Here is a 17,896-nt window from a genome sequence, read left to right as displayed (position 1 = left end):
GCGTTGGAGCAGTTTCTCAAACTTTTTAACATGGGGGAACCCATTGAAAGTGTGTTCAGGTATGTAAGGAACCCTTCTATAATTACTATATCCACAGCTCACAGTACATTAGCTTAGTAGTCATTGGGATCAATGCCTCTTCCATCACTGGCCAGTGGGAAGGCTGCCATCCTTACAGATGACCAAACTGCTCATTACTGGAGTAACAATACATTTTTCTGCTTTCATAAACCTTGGTTGCTGCATCAGATTTTTTCAAATGTTTGTACATTTCAGGTTAGTAAACCGAATCAAAAGTAAAAACAGCTGCATTTTATGTGAAGTTTGGAAATTGGAATTGGAAATTGGAAAGTTCTACAGTTGTAGAACAGAAAAGACTGACATTTCATTTGTAAAAGAAAGTATAAAGAGAGTAATACTTTACTTTACTGTGTATGTATTCCTAATAACCTATCCTCCAGTATACAATCATTAAAAAATACACGGGGGCTTGACATTTCCTGGCACTCAGAACATCTCAGACAGGAAGAGATAAAAAAAAAAAAAAAAACAGAGCAAATATCTTTGCAGGCTCCAGATTTGAATCTAAAGCTGAACCACTTTATCCTACGTGATTATATCACAGTCAAGAACTTAATCACATTTTTCACAGTTCCAGAAGCCCAGATTGCTGGGACATATAATTTTAATCTAACAAGCTGTTAAAGTAAGAGAACATTTTGGGCTAAGGTCAACTCATCGTAAAGAACAAAACTAACACTTTGATAGATTTTTGTATTGCTTGGTACAATTCTTTTAGTATGTCGTTATCTCTTTCAGTCACTTTCACAGATCCATATCAGTGTGCTCCTTGAGCGTATTCACTTATTAGCATGACCTAGAGGAATATGGCTTTCTGAGACATCGTAAATCTACCTGCATTATTGTAGAAAAAGGAAATGGAAGGAATTTCAGATCTCAAACTAGAGAAGAAAGAACTTTTAAAAAATTACTTTTCAATTTAAGAAAGTGTGGATTTCCTGGCCTTCAACCTGTCTAATCTCCAAGGATTTACTACATAGTTTCAAAAATTTAAATAACTTTTAAAGACATTAGCATTAGAGCAGCATGTTCTAAAAAGCTTATACTGAGATGCTAAATAGTCTTTTCTTTAAAAAAAAAAAAAGAACTAGATGTAAAAATGGAAAATCAACAGCAGGTAGAGATTTTTGGCAGAAAAGATATGCAAAGTCCCATTTGCCAAAAAAAAAAACACTTTTTCTTTGCTCTTGATGTTTTTTTATTTCCTTTGCTTACACTGCATGGTAGATGTAGAGCCTGGCTCTGTTCATGACACTGCCAGAATAAAACCTAGATGCTGGAGACAAGGTAAATTCCCTGCGTTATAGAACCAGTGGCCTTCCAATGGCAAAGAACAGTTTGGACCTCTCATCATTAATTAATTAATGACCAAGGAAGATTTATTATTGCTGAAGAGAAGTTGTTTGGTCACAATTTTAAGAAGTTTTGTGCAGCATGTCATGGTCATGTGTCCTGTCAACATGTATTTCAAACATCTGATAAACAAAAAATGCATTTTTTCAAGGGCAGAACTCATCTGAAAATAAAAAAAACCCTCACATACCTTTAAATCCTCAGATCCCTTGATCCCGCTGGAGATGTTTTCAATTGGGTCCCGCGCCATCCTGCTATCCGTGTTCGTCCTGGTGCGGAGGAAATGCCGGGCACTGCCATTTTAATGTTTCTTCTTCATTCTTCTGGCTATGTGTTAAGTAATAAAAATTACATTTTTATTTTTCATAAAAGGGTTGCCTAAGTAAAAATTTTGATTAAAGGTCCGCTTTAGGTGGCGGTAAAATGCATTTTTGACACTTTTGGGAGTATAAAGGAAGGCCTGTAATAGGAAAGCAGTACGCAAACCACAACAAGCCCTTAAAACTGTAGTTGAAAAAAAGAACAACTAAGGGAGTAAGAAGATTTAGTTACAAACTGTTTCTCTAAATTATGAGTTATACATAAACATTCAAAGTGCAGTTTATTTTCTTTTCTGCATAAATGGGGGCTCTTTGATACGTCTGGTGCTTATCATGTTAGCAATTACTGGTGCAGTGCAGAAATACACTCTTACTATCTATCCTGGAGGCCATTGGAGAACATCTAACATTTCACAGTTGTTACTGTGGGGACACATGTTCTAGTAAACCACTTTAAATAATGGTAAGGTGTTAATCCTTTCCTAAACTTCAAGGATAATTGTAGTATCATCCTTCCAGGCAAAGCAGTATAACTAAAACACAGAAAACTCAGATTGGATTCTTTACTGCCAGGCCCTCCAAACACATATAACTTACAGTATAAATATGGTCTCAGAAAGAACATACCACAACCCACAATATGAAAAATCAACAAAGCAAAAAACGTTCAAGGGATTTTAAAGGTACATATCATGAAACAAAGGATCAAAGTCTCATGTTCCCAAAATTATCATACAATTTATTACCAAATGATATCAAACACAAAAAATGATATATTAGTTTTTCAACACAAGGCTAGGACTCTGGTCAGCACCCATAATGAAGAAATGTGTCCAGAACTTGTAGCCAAGTTGCATTAATAACACAAAATGTGTGATAAAAAGGCAGCTCTGTTCTTTGATATAGTTGCCAGCACTGTGGATTGGATTCAGTGAGATTCTAGCTCTAAATCACTGAATTTTTTTAACTACTTTTTATATTTTCAATGGACTTCTTCCATAATGTTTCATTGTTTATCCACCTAGTTTCCTCAGCTTTAATGAGTGTGAGGAACATACAGCAGCATTTGCAGCCCCATGGATAATTCATTCACTCTAATTTAATCAAAATTGAATGTATTATGGAAAATGTTGATGGTTCAAAAACAGGATGGGAGGTGGGAAAGTGTCTGCTAGCCCGCAAAGTAATCAAACTTTGTATAAACTTTGGCGGGTACATAGAGACATTACTTATTGTCATATTATATTTATTCACATAGGTATTTTAAAGCATTGTTATAAAAATGTTATTTTAATATTGCCGTGTATTTGAGGCAACCATTGTGTTTGAAGCAAAAGCAATATGTATCAACCAATTGTGAACCATATAAACCAGAAATATAGTTATACATCAATATCGGCACACATAGTATGTTTTATGTAATTTGTTGTGTCCCTGATGAAGCGAGATTTTTAAAACCTTGAAATATATTGGCATATTATACTATGTTTGTTAAAACCTGATGACTTTTTCTTCTCTGTTAGGTTGCTCTGGTGCCTAAAGGCAACTTTGGAAAAAGTGTCTGGAGTTCCACTTAAGTCTTCAAGGAAAACCATCAATAGATTGTCACATGAGCCAGAACTCTGTCCCCAACTGAAACATTGATAAGCAGCAGATAGTGACTACCATTCATTAAACACCTGCTCAATACTTGTGCGTTTTATGACAGTAAAAGTTATTAGTGACCTTTGTATGATCTGTGCACATCATGTAGATATGGTTCTGTCCTTCTTGGCTCAGCATTCAGCGGCTTTCACAACCAATTCTTTGCCGGCTCTTCAGCAGGATATTGATCAACCTCAATTTGGGTTGAGTAAACTCTTGAGTAAGAAAATATTAACTAGATTAAATACTGCAAAACTCAGGTGTTTATGTACGGAGAACAGAGACTTATAAAGAACTTGGATTGAAGAGACGCAGGTGAGGACAATGCTTTTTCTTTTTCAAAAAATGTAAAAACTGATGGAGACATTAATGCTGGTATACCGATAGAAGATTTGTTTGTTGTCTGGATCTTGTTCACAGCAAATACCTGATTTAATTAAAGAGAAGTTTAATAATAGTATTATTATTTTTATTAATAATATCAATATTATTAAACTGTATTTATATAGCATCAACATATTACGCAGTGCTGTACATTAAATAGGGATTTTGACAGACGGATAGAAACAATGACACAGAAGGAGGAGAGGACTTTGCCAAAAAAGATTACAATCTAAGAGGATGGCAAACACACATTTTCTCTGAAACTTTTTGGATAATAAATGGAGTGAAATGATAGGGGGAAAATGGTGCCTTTATTTCAAATTATTACCCAAAAGAGTGTTATAGTACTGATATCATACTCATAACATATAACAGTTATTTTGTATGAATGCTACTACTTCTTTTATCAATATTAACTTTAATAAAACTTATATTAATTAAATAATAATAAATTGCTGCTTCAAAAAAAAAAATTAAATAAGCAACATAAAATCTGGAAAAAAAGGAAGCAAAGGATTTTATACTGGCTTGTGCAGATGCCATATATTCGTTTGCCAACACATCCTGTTGGTTTTGTAATAATTTGAAAGTGCCCATTTCATCTAATTATATATTTGGTTACGAATTGATACAGAAAACTCTGAAGAACTAAAACATATCCAGCCAACACATTATTTTATGATATCTGATTTTAAAAATAGTAAATTATATAGTAAATAGTAATAATAGTAAATAATAAAAATAGTCATAACCATAATTTATATAGGGTATACTAATATACAAAAACCTTTATGAATATGATTTATATTATGAATACATTGTCTTTTAAATGATAGATATCATGTCAATGCTGTCATAAAAAAATCCCGTTTTTCATTCGTGTAATTATTATTATTACTTTTATAAATTCCACATCTTTAGTGCTGCAGAAATGAATGCAGGTCTGTTCCTCTGTGTGCTCCAAGACTTTTCTAGAGCTGCCCCGACTCTTCAGAATGGTCTTCCTCGTCCTGTTCGGCACTCAAAACACATTGTTTCAAACTTGCCTACCCGTCTTCTGTCTTTTGAAACCCTCACTACTTCCTACCATCCCATATCTCCCCTTCATTTAATGTACAACATGCATAATATGTTGGCGCTACATAAATCCTGTTTAATAAAGATAATAATAATGTGCTAGGTCCAAGAAAACCTGTATTTAATATATTGGTGGTCCAGTGTTTCTGTATGCTTTATGAAACCCCCAAGTCACCAGACCTCAGATCTCAGTGACCAAGCTTCATACAAGTATTCATAATGTCCTCTTATGTTGTGTTTTTTACTTCTTTGTTTCTAAATGATGCAACTTGAGTGCACACATGCAAGTGCTGCACGTGTTGTATAAAAGTTTGTATAATATGCATAAATCTAATGTCTGGTAAAGTATATAATAACCCTAACAATTATTTATTTTTTGGTCTATTAAATACAGTATTGAATGATTTGCTATATCTGTTTGATTAGTGTATGTATACTTGCTTATCTTGTTGTGTAAGCTGAAAATTTTCTGTGCTTCTTCCTGTGCTAAGTCGTATCCACTATTTCTGATACACTTTGAAACATAGGATTGTTAACACATTTTAAAAAGCTGGACTGTCAATGAAAATTTGGGGAGTTTTCTCATTTGGTGGGGCAACAAAAACACAGCCTCAGCCTATAAATGTAGTCTAGAGGTTTTATTAAATAATCACAATCATAATGGGAGATGGATGGGGTGCATAAAGTCAGGACAGGCAGGTCTTGATCTTTTAGGATCCTCTTAAGGGTTTTACTCCCCCAACAAATAACTCTTCTCTCTCCTATAAGTCTGTATGTTCCCCCTCCAGGATGACTGGTACCCAAGCCCCATCTGGTAAGGAACCACACTGGGGTGTCATTAAGACTTTCGCAACTTCATTGTCTACACTAGCTGACAGGCATACTGTATTTCCAGTGCTAATCTGCCTCAGCGATCCCCTTCTATTCCCCTTCCAGGTTGACTGGTACCCAAGCCCTACTGGTCCAGGTCTAGGCTCTTAGTTACTATTTTTATAACAGACAAAACATCTTTCTCGGTCTGAATACCATAACATCGGTCTGGTATTTATGCTCATTCAATAATCTGCCCCATGGTGCACCAATCCATGATTGGGTACCGAATAACATCTTTCCTTAAAATTAGTCTCCTTATCCTATCCTTAGCCAGCATGCAATCAAGGCTGCACAGCACAGTGCAGAAACCTATAGGCATGTTTTTTTTTAGAGTTGACTTACCCTGGGCCCAACTTATCTCAGAACTTTTCAATTAGTAGCCCTAAATAGATTCATTTTATTTTAAGAATGGTTTTAGACTAAATTGGATGGAATTTGGCTGTTAATTGGTGAATCCTAGTCTTCCCAATGGATGGACAGAAACCTGCAGTTTAAAGAGGAGGGATGACCTGCTTTTAGAGGAAGTCCTACAAACTGGACCTGATTTTTTTAAAGTTCTCCAAGACTGGAAAAGTTAGACTGTCATGAGAGAACCGGGGTGATTCAGCAAAACTGAAACAGATTTTGTAAAATCATTTGCAATTAGTTGACAAATGTTTCTAGTCTTGGACCAGATCTATTCCAAGTTTGCTGGATCACACTGGTTTTCCACTAACAGTCTTCTTCAGTCTTGGAGAGCGGGCCCACTGATGTCTTGTCTGTCTCTATTCACTGCATGGGTTCTCCATCTTGCTTCCTTATAGACCTTGTAAAATTCCTGCCAATGGCCCTCCTTTAGCAAAAGGTTCAACATATTGGCCCTGATTTATTAAAGCTCCTCAAGGCTGGAGAGGATACATTTTTATCAGTGAACTGGGTACTCCAGCAAACCTGAAATGGATCTGGTCCAGGATTGAAAACATTTGCTAACAAATAGCAAACTACTTTTAATAAATCCATTTCAAGTTTGCAGGATCACCAGATAAACTGATGAAAGTGTATCCTCTCCAGCTTTGAAGAGCTTTAATAAATCAAGCCCATTGTGCTCAAACATATTCTAACTGAAATCCCCCCTGACAAATATATTACAACTGACAAGTGTTGTGTTAGTAATGCTCGAAAGATTTGCACAGCATTACTAAATTGAAGGCACATAAAATGTCTAGTGAAGAGCCCATTCGCTGTCGCCAGGAAGTCTCCTGAAGTCAGTAAAAAATCACTTGACTGAACGATGCTGAAACTTTCTTTAATGACTCTTTACGAACATTTCTAAAAACCACTGCAGGCTCTTTTTATTGCTGAAATTATAGTGCGCAAAGTCACAGTGCAGCAGAGCAAAGCAGAGAGGCTTTGAAAGGCTTCAATGTTATAATTTCTTCTATGAACAAGCCGCATCTATTTCCATTACCAGATATGAAAAGTTAGAACAGGTTGGTACTTTACTAAAAATAAAATATGTAGCAAGTGTTACATTTTATTCAGCATATCTGTCATATCTTGGAAATGTACACAATGATGCTTACCATTTCCAAGAAAAGAGGCATAACACATTACATCTTATTATGTAACTAAGGCTTTTTTTTAATATTTTGCATGTTTTTAGCACTATAATAATATTATCTTGTATTTCTATAAAGCAGACATATTATTAGTGCTTTACAAAGTCTATTGTCATGTCACCAACTTCCCCTTTGGGGGGTTTATAATCTAATGTTCCTAATCAGCTAATCTAAGGTCTATTTCAAGGGAAGCCAAATAACCTATCAGTATGTTTTTGGAATATGGGAGAGAACTGGAATATCCACTGGAAGCCCATGCAAACATACAAACTCCATGCATGATAGGGTCCTGGTCAAGCTTCGATTCTGAGATCTTAGTGCTGCAAATGCCAGCGTGCCAACCACTGAGCCTTTGTGCCAAGTTGCTTAATCTCCACAATCTATCACCAATCATTATGAGCTGGTTAACCTAATCTTATAACTAAATAACAGATCATTTTACAGTTTTTAAAGACACAAGATAATTTTTGAAATACTATACTACATTTACTGCATGTATTATTATTAATATTATTATTAATATTAATATTATTACTATTAATATTATTATTAAAAATAATATTATTATCATTATTAATAAACAAGATTTATTTAGGGCCAACATATTACGCAGCCCTATACATTAAATAGAGGTTGCAAATGACAGACAGATAAAGACAGCGACACAGGAGGAGGAGAGGACCCTTCCCCGAAGAGCTTACAATCTAGGATATATATATATATATATATATATATATTTATATATATATATATATATATATATATATATATTTACAAAAAAGAAAAGAAAAGCATAAACACTATGGGTCTGATTTATTAAAGCTCCCCAAGGCTGGAAAAGATAAACTTTATTCAGTGAAGCTAGGTGATCCAGCAAACCTGGAGTTATTTTATAAAGGAAACAATTGCAGAAGAAATGTGCTGTTCATCTCATATTGCTTATAATAGTGGACTGGTGCTACTAATCCTTTGGCTTCAATGCTTTCTAAGTCACTTACCTGGGACTATATGCAGCAATTGAAGTCACAGTAAGGCAACTTCACTTTATCTGCGACTAGAAATGCTCAAAAGCCAGAAGATTACCACAGCAGACACCAAGATTACATCCCCGGCCTGATTTGTTAAAGCTCTCCAAGACGAAGAAGATAGATTTGGTGAACCAGGGTGATCTGACAAACTTGGAGTAGATTTATAAAACCATTAAAGATGGCACATGCTTTCAATCTTGGACTAGATCCATCTCAGGTTTTCTGAATCACCCAGGTTCTCCTATGATAGTCTATCTTCTCCAGCCTTGTAGAACATTAATAAATCAGGCCTAATGAATTGAAACAAATCAGGAAACCTTGAAGAATAATTCAATTTGATTATTTAGACATATTTAAGAAAAGAAGAGAAAAAGAAAATACAGGAAAGGAGGAACTTTGATGTAGTTCTAGGTAGCTCTTCATTATGTATATACTGTATATAACGATTTAAATGTTTATGTTTGTATATATTAAGTATGTTAGATATATTAGGTATTTATCTTTATTTAGTAGTAAATAAAAATACTTTATTTAGTAAAGTATTTACTTTATCTTTAATAAAGATACTTAATTCTTTATAAAATATTTTTTCATGTTGCTTTATTGTATCACTTTGGTGAACTAATCTGCTATTAGCTGCATTGTTAAAAACATTGTCAGTTTATATGACAAGCTTGATTTACTAATAACAAAAAATTTTGAGTGCTAGTAAAATATTAATCTGACTTTTGGTCTAGGCGAGGGCTGTATAAATTGGTGCATGGTACAGACAGAGTACAAGTTATCTTATCTGCTGCAAGGTCTGCAGATCAATGTCTATAAATCAATAGGCAAGGAATGCAATGGAGATATCAGGGACTAAGGGAGTGCTCTGCAATGGTATAGAGGAAAAAGTTATCTATATATATAAAATCAGATGTATGTATGTATGTGTGTGTGTATGTTCCACCATCACTCGAAAACGCATTGAGACATTTCAACCAAACTTGATATACATATGGCTGACAGGTGTGAGTGCACCTGTCATCTTTGTACAGCGCTGTGCTATATGTCAGAGCTATATTTGGATGAAACGCATAGAGACATTTCACCCAAACTTGCTATGTTCCACCATCACTAGGAAACGCATCAACACATTTTACTAAACTTGCTAAACATATGACTCAGACTCATCACTGGGAAACACATGGAGACTTTTCAACCAAACTGCTAGACATATGACACCGCTGATCTTTGTACAGCGCTGTGGTATATGTCAGAAGTATATAATTGAACAATAATAGTGTGTGACCGTGGGGGGACACTAGAGTGTTTGCTCCTCTGTACAGAGACTGATGGGTCTAGCTTTGTGTTTCATTGTACAGCACTATGGTATATGTTAGAACTATATAAATCTATATATGTATTTGTATGTGTATATGTGTGTATGTATGTGTGTATGTCAACACTAGGAAACGCACAAAGACATTTAAATTAAACTTGCTATGACTCAGACTCATGTGAGTGCACCACTGATCTTTGCAAAGCGTTGTGGTATATGTCAGAGCTATATTTTCATGTATGTATGTGTGTATGTATTGCTTAGTGACAGAATGCCTTTTGCTTATATTTTTACATACTTTTTTTTGGACTTGTTAACATATTTCGGGCCTGTAATAATGCCTTCGAGAAAACGTAAGGCAGTTGGCCGAGTGTAATAAAAGGCAAAAAATAAATAAAAGGCAAAAAATAGAAACAACACTGTAGACAAGAAAATCACTATAGCTTTATTTGATTCCTTTCCTGTATATTATAAAATTGCAATAAATAAATATATAATATAACATTGCAATAAACAAATGCTCGGGCAACGCATGGTAATTAGCTAGTAAAACAATAAAGAAACCTAACGCAAGCTTTGTGATCAAAAAAGCATCACCAGAAACAAGTTAACATTATCGAAGGGGCTTGACTAACTTTGTATATGCAACAGATATATATACCAAGCTTGTAAATGATCTCCAACTTCACAGTATGAAATGGACACAATTGACAATAAAATGCAATTCTCCTCCAGTCATGGGATCCCTGTTAGATGGTGATGTACATAAGAATAAAGACTTAGATCAACAGGGGATGGAATTTGTATTCAACTGCCACTCAGTAACATGATCAATCATCAGGTGCCACTTTGTCTTAAAGGAAAGTTCTAGACTGCCGTCGATGGTCTTCTCTTGAAGATGTCAGTTACCTGAATATCTCTGACTTTACTATTATTAATATTATTATTATTAAACTGTATTGATATAGTGTGATTATATTATGTAGTGCTGTACATTAAATAGGAATGCAAATGACAGACAGATACAAACAATGATGCAGGAGGAGGAGAGGACCCTGTCCGAAAGAGCTTACAATCTAAGAGCTTGGACTTCAGTTCATTCTAAACAACTGATATGAAGTGTGCAAAAGAGGAATGTTTTTTCACACTTTTTTCTTCTAATTGAACCCTTGTTCTGTACCAGTGGCTCAAAAAGCATTTAAACCAGATTGAAAAGAAGATCAGCAACTTTAACCTACCTATTAATTTCAGTTTATCCAAACAAAGTTTCCTTAAAACACTGACATCCTGGGTAGATCAGACATTTCACTGCAAGTATGTCCTATTTGTATTATTTTCTATGTATTTAATAATGACATATTACACTGCACTTTGCAAAGCCCATTATCATATCAATAACTGTCCCTCACAATCTAATTTGGTTAAAATAGTCATATGTCATCTAAAGATAATCTTGGGGCAAAGCCAATCACCCTAACTGCATGTTTTTGACATGTGGGAGAAAACACACACAAGGACAGGTGAGAACATACAAACTCCATGCAGATAGTGCCCTGGGCAAACATTGAACCTGGGACCCAGTGCTGCAAGGGCCAGAGAGCTAACCTCTGAGTCAGCTGTGCTGCTCTATTGAAGGACCCTTGCTCTCTGTGTGCAATCAATGATCTGACAACCCTCCCCACTCCCCAAAGTTAGAGAGTCCTATTTAGCAAGGAGCTTTGCTGATTGCAGAGCTATAGGTCTGACTCAACAAGGGGCATGTTGAACCTTTTCATAGAAATCACTGATTTCACACAGAAAGCAGGGGTGGTCCTATTTTACTTTACAACATTTGTTAATTTAGGTGTGGAGCATTTTCACAAAAAGCCATATATTGGTAAGTTCAATCAAGCAATAAGCAAGTCATTGCTGTGCAAACCATGTTCATGTATTATACAGAGAACTAATAAATTACTGCACAAATATGTTATCACTACTGCATAATACTATTCTATATTTCTTAGGATGTATTCTTCATAATTTCCTATCTACAGTATATTCCTGATTAGTATATTGTATATTTTATCATTTATGTTGTTGTGCAAAGTAACAGATTTAGATGCTCCTTGTATTATATAAATAGTGGGAGTGGGGATTTGTTTCTGGTGACCCAAACCATACCAATGATCTGGACACTGCAACTTAGTTTAGAAGCCACTTGCAACTTTCCTTGAAAATTGTTATTCAAAACCCAATGCACTTAATAGTTATTATAGTATTGCTAAAGTATGTTGCAAAGTAACGAAAGACATTCAATGACAATGTATAAATTGCATGAAAAAATGGTTCTAACTATTGCTGTGTCAAACTAAGTTAGCTATATAAGTAGAGTCTGCACGCACCTCTTCCTACCTCTACAGTGGTATTTTTTTTTACCTTTTTAACACGAGTAACCCCTAAAAAAATTTTTAGTTCTTCAGGGAACCCCTACTATAATTTACGTCAAGGAACCCTCGCAACCCTTGGAGGAATCCTGGTGGGGAAACACTGCTCTACCGAAAATTAATGTCTTTTAGAACTCTAAGTGCTTCTATGAGTAAACAAAAAGACAAAGAAACAGGATTTCTGCTATACATTGAAAATTAAATTTAATTAAATATCTTCTGATCTTATACTCTTATGAAACTATTACATATAAACCCATAAATATAAACAAAATACCCCTTTTTGTGTTTTTATTTATGTTTAGTGGGCCTCTCATCATTGGATTATCTATGGTCCCCATACCAACACCTAGCAAGTTCCAGTATATTATCTCATCTTTGCCAAGATTTTGCAGAACACCACGCCATCAAAATGCAGAAGTCCAGGTATCTTAGCGGGATAATGCGATGGTATGTTTACGCCATTCATGGAATTTTGTGTGAAATACTGTTTACTTCAATCTGGGACGTTTTTGCCGAGAAGAAGTGCAAACTGATCGGAGTCAGCAGCATCTGGGCCATTTTGATTTATGGGACTGCTATCTTCCTAATAGAAAAGATGTCTTTTCACCTGAAGAGGAAGTGTCCTCTTGTTGCTCGGTGTCTTATATATACCCTGTGGACGTATATATGGGAATTTTCTACCGGCTATGTGCTGAGGATATTTGATGCATGTCCTTGGGACTATTCCCATTTCCCTGGAAATATCAAGGGCCTTATTACACTGGAATATGCAGTACCCTGGTACTTTGGCTGTATGATAGCAGAACAGGTGGTCATCAAATATACACTCAGATTACAGTTACTTCAAGATGGAAACAAAGGAAAAGGCAAATAAAGCCCACATTTCTCAGCACTAAAAACATTGATGTACAATTAAAATGAAATGTATATATAACTCATAATTTTGCAAAAGGTAATATTCTTCAAGTAAGTTTATGAGAAAATGTTTTTAAAGAAAATGGGCATTAAATAACTTATTACAACTGCCTAAAATGAAGTCAAAAAGTTCCTCAACTTTTTTTTTTCCTGTGTGTCACAGATCTCTCGTAGGCACACTCTGAGTTCGAGCTTATTCATGGCTTATGACATTCCACAATGCAGTGCAGGTATCACTTTATTGATCAGTAATGCATTGCGTGGTAGAGTGCTATGATTGTTAAAGGTGGAATTACCTTTAACTTACCTTTTACCTCAGCCAAGTGTAAGAAACAATCAGTTCATGTGCTGACAAAAAGCATGCCATCATTGTTCTGTCATTGCTAGAGAAATTCCACAATGACCCGCCCCAGAGGAGCTCAGAAAAAGTGAGTTAAATGATGCTGGCCAACAGATTGATGACATCTAGTGACATAAAGTACTACTGGGGAAATCTCTAGTTTAAAAAAAATTACAGCAAAAACTGTTTTTTTTTTGTTGTTGTTGTTTTAACTTTCAAATAGCTATTTGTTTTGTAATTTATTGGTTTTGCTGCTTTAAAGTTCTACTTCATGATTCCTTTACCTCCCTGACTGACAGCCAACTACCAAAGTCCTTATCTTAAGCACCACTAAAGATAAATGTGTCAATCTAATGTATTAACTGATAAGCAGCAATATATTATATTTCTGTTCTTGTGTTTGGATATCCTTTCAAGAAAACTTTTCACTTAGGTGTCAGATTCTTTTGATAGCCCACCATTGATGTCTACCTTCTTGGCATGTTTCTTTCATTTTATTCACTTGCTGGGGCCCTGAAATAGAAGTTTATAAAGCTCTATAAAGAGAGAAGAAGGAAGAAAGTGTTGGCGCCAGCAATGGTATGGGTTCAGGTATGTATAAATTGGGTTTCCTTCTTCTTTAAGTATTGAGCAGTGGATCAGGGAAGGAAGTGGAGAAAGACCTATGCACCTCAATACAGGTGGTCCCAGAGTTAAGGACATCTGACATACGGGTGACTCCTAAATATGAACCGGGCTTCCCTGCTCGTACAGGGCTTCCCTGCTCGTTGGTGTGCAGGACAGAGGCTTTATGGGGGAGTGGGCGGTTTGTATGACTTGCAAAAGAAATCTTTTGCTGCAACATCCTGTAACTATTGACAAGACAAACTCTGCAGTTGTTTCTTTTTGCATGTCAAAGCACAACTTTCACCAGAAGTTAATAAATGTCTATGCTGCATAAAGCTTTTTGCTTTGTTTGTGATTAACTCACAGTGAGGATTTTATACAGTAACTGACACGACATTGCCTAATAATATGTAAAGACAAACATCTGTCCTAACTGCATTTATTCAAATAATGTACCTGTTCCGTCTTACATACAAATTGAGCTTAAGGACAAACCTACAGTCCCTATCTAGTATGTAACCTGGGGACTACCTGTACTCGAATATAGACCTTCTACATTGGGTAAGTGACAGACTCATAAAAGCCTGTCACTTTCCCAAAATACCCAAAATGTTAGGTTTACTTCAAGAACTGCTCAACAGAATTAGAGATTTTCTTACATTGTTGCTGTATATTATGACATGTTAGGAATTCATTTTTTAAGACTCAGTTACTGATAGATCGGTTTTAAGGATCATGCAAGTAATTAGATAATAAAAAGAGGTAATAACAAAATAAATGATATATATCTACATTAAATGACTAATCACATAGGAAACATTGGGGATTTTTTACTGAGTTTCACTGTAATGCTGTATTAGAATTCCTCCTCTCACTGCATAGTACTAAACTAAATGAAATTACACAGCACATTATTGTAAAATCTTAAAGCATCATTCGGCCTAATAAAAAGCAAAATATATCACCACTAAAAGAAGCAGTATAAATATTTTAAGCATAATACATACAGTTTTACTGTTGAATACATAAAAGTATGGAAGATGAGTTAAAACTTTCTTTACAGGAAAATGCCAGTTTTGTATTGTTCAGAAGATGTAGGCGGGAAGGGCTGGATCTAAAATTGATTTAGTTACTCAGTGTGAAGGTTTAGTGCATATAACATAGTACAATGGGGTTGATTTATTAACAGAATATAAGCAGTGCACATAGCAAAGTAAATTATCCCCTTGCAAGGGATATTTTGCATAGCTTAAAAAAAGAGATGAAGCTCCAATTAAAATCACTTTTTTTCATTTTTTCTTTTTCTTCCCTTCCATTTTCTCCTTGCATTAAGCTTTTGTTTTTTGATCATGACTATTCATTTTGTAACAAGCTTTCTTTTTTCCTGCTGGCAGCTGTTGCAGTTTTTGTAGCAGCAAAAGTCCACCATCCATGTTCTAGTGAACATCAGGCATTTTCTTACACTCTTCACCTCCGCCCTGTTTAAGGACAATGGATGGTAATGCTGGGGGACTTCCATCTACCAAGGGCTCTGTGGCTATTCTGATGGATATCCAAATGGAAGTTTCCTAATGCAGGGCCACTCGTTTATCCTACATTTTACTAGCTAAGGGGGCAAATGCAAATATGTAAATAGTTCATACTTCCAGTTCTACTACCCTCCCCCCTCCTTCCGCAGATCCGTCGATCCCTCTGGAGGTTTTCTGGATTGAGTCCTGTGTCATCCTGGAATACTCTTTTATCCCGGCGTGGAGGAAGCGTCCGGCGCCACCATCTTTTTTGGCCTTCTACCGCCTTCTGCCTGCGCCACCAGATCTTGCAGGTCTGCGCAGGTGCTAGATGGAGTGACATAGATGGGAAAAAAAGAGAGACGATCTCAATGCACATGCGTGAGAGCGGCATTTTCCTTTTCCCCATTGAAGAAGCCTCCTGGGATGTATGACGTATGTATACCAGGAGACTCTGCTCCACCATTCTTTCTTTATTGCCGCAGCTTTACCACTAGACAACCTTCTATAAAAGGGTTGTCGTCGCCTTTAACGCAAGGTAAAAATTTTAGTTTAGGTCTGTTTTAAGTGTTTACATTAGGACATACATTTACTTAAACAGCTCTGATTATATGGTCTCCTAAAATGCTATATTTGGTGACTAGCTATACAAGATGCATTATTAAATACTGTACATTGCAATTAATGACTAATTCCTTGAAAACACCATATTTTCAGAAAATTCTCAACTAATTTAAATAACACCATCTGATTGTTTACCAGCACATTTCCTCAGTGCGTCTGCAGGAACAGGTGTACTGAAGATCAATATGCATCAACAAGAAGCTGTTTTTAGCCTTAAATATCTTATTTCTACTTCACTTTCTAATATATATATATAGTTTATGATTATGATTGTTTGGGTTAACTAATTCATTAACAAATGGCAATCATTTAGGTTCCATCTTTCCCCATTTCTAGAATGCAATTTTTTTTCTTAATGTGTATTAAGATCATAAGAGTTATTTAGTTCTGTATTAATTAAATGGAACTGCAGGGTATTTGGAAATGAATGTGTAAAGGATTTAAAAACTGGCAAGTACATAGGAGTTAGTGCTGACTCATTTCCTGAATATCTAATAAACTGATCAACTACTATGGATCCTTAAAGGCCAACTCCAGACAATCTTTTCTTTGGAATAAATGATTTTAAAGTTATGTCAACATTTTATTGGTGTATCAGCCTCCTCTGAGGAAAGTTCCCAATTAAACAGCCAGTATTTTTTTTTTCTTTTGTACCAATGAAAATGTTTTAGAAGACTCTGAAGAGCCACATATTGAAAAAAAATTGTGTTTATATACACCTAAACAAATACCTGTGTCTAGTTAATGTGTTCTGTAACGGATTTTAACTCAGTAGTTGATTACTATGTGTGTTGATAACACTGCCTCACTGAGATAAAAGGAATGTCTAGAAATAATCATAAAAAAAGAACAAAAAATAAATAAAATTTGAAATAATCGTGTTGGTATAATCCAGGCATTTTTTAGGGTTTTGGTTAACAGCCTTATTAAAATCCAAAGGTTTATGCCATAGTCTGGCTCAAAAACCTTCCTACCCACCAGATTACCCACCAGAAACAGAGAAATTGTGAACATGAAGCATCAGGACAGCAAGACAGTCAACAGCAGGGGTGTCTAAACTTTTTGCAAAGAGAGCCAGATTTGATGAAGTGAAAATGCCTGGGGGCGGACCATTCAGCACGTACTGTGGGTTAGTGTGGGTGTGGTCAGCGTCGGTCCCGCACAGCACACGCTGACCAGGGTGACGTGAGGGATTCCCTGTGTATGGAGTCCGGTGTCAGTGAAAGCTCCGTGCAAAGCACGTTCTTGGATGTAGAGTGGACGTGGTTAGTGCAAGTCCAGCACAGTACACACCCACTGTAATGATGTAGGGGATTTCCTGTGCACACATGGGGACTCCCGTCCCGCCGCTTATGCCTGCCGAGTAGCGGGATGATAATTGCAACTCTAATGAAATATAAAATACCACTTTTATGTGTGTATTTTATACTGTGGTCAACAGTGCTGGTGGGCTGCATATTATTGACTTTATCACAGAGGCTGCGGGCTGGTGGAAATCTGAACACGGCCACAATTGGCCCCTGGCCCAGACTTTGGACATGCCTGGTCTACAGCATGGGGAAGTGGTAAGGGGAAGGCTGAAAGTCATCACATACATACCCAACACATTAATGGAGATTGCAGCCTTTTACCAGTGGCAATGTGGGTTACAGCTTGGGCCATGTGAAGCCTCAGAGCCCAAGAGTGGTTTCATCACATACAAAGCCCCTGGTTACAATTGTAGTTATACCAGATACTGGGCATTTTGGGAAGGTTGACCTACCAATGAAACATCAATACCATAGTGTAATTTCCCTGC

The 17,896-nt window shown here is 36.0% G+C and overlaps 1 protein-coding gene across 1 annotated transcript; it reads left to right on the top strand.

Annotated features, from left to right (window-relative positions):
* Positions 1–3,549: 3,549 nt before the first annotated feature.
* TMEM229B (transmembrane protein 229B) lies at positions 3,550–16,623 on the top strand. Its single transcript, XM_072409782.1, has 2 exons — positions 3,550–3,713; positions 12,408–16,623. Exon 2 carries the CDS (start codon positions 12,515–12,517, stop codon positions 12,977–12,979), a length of 465 nt encoding a protein of 154 aa, XP_072265883.1. The 5' UTR covers positions 3,550–3,713; positions 12,408–12,514; the 3' UTR covers positions 12,980–16,623.
* Positions 16,624–17,896: the final 1,273 nt, after the last annotated feature.

The sequence above is a fragment of the Pyxicephalus adspersus genome, chromosome 4 (genome assembly GCF_032062135.1).
Source record: "Pyxicephalus adspersus chromosome 4, UCB_Pads_2.0, whole genome shotgun sequence".
Classification (NCBI taxonomy): domain Eukaryota; kingdom Metazoa; phylum Chordata; class Amphibia; order Anura; family Pyxicephalidae; genus Pyxicephalus; species Pyxicephalus adspersus.
This window is presented reverse-complemented; position numbering and strand designations above follow the sequence as displayed.

Coding starts and splice junctions, on each gene's coding strand:
- TMEM229B (XM_072409782.1), top strand. CDS start 12,515: ATGCAGAAGTCCAGGTATCTTAGCGGGATAATGCGATGGTATGTTTAC.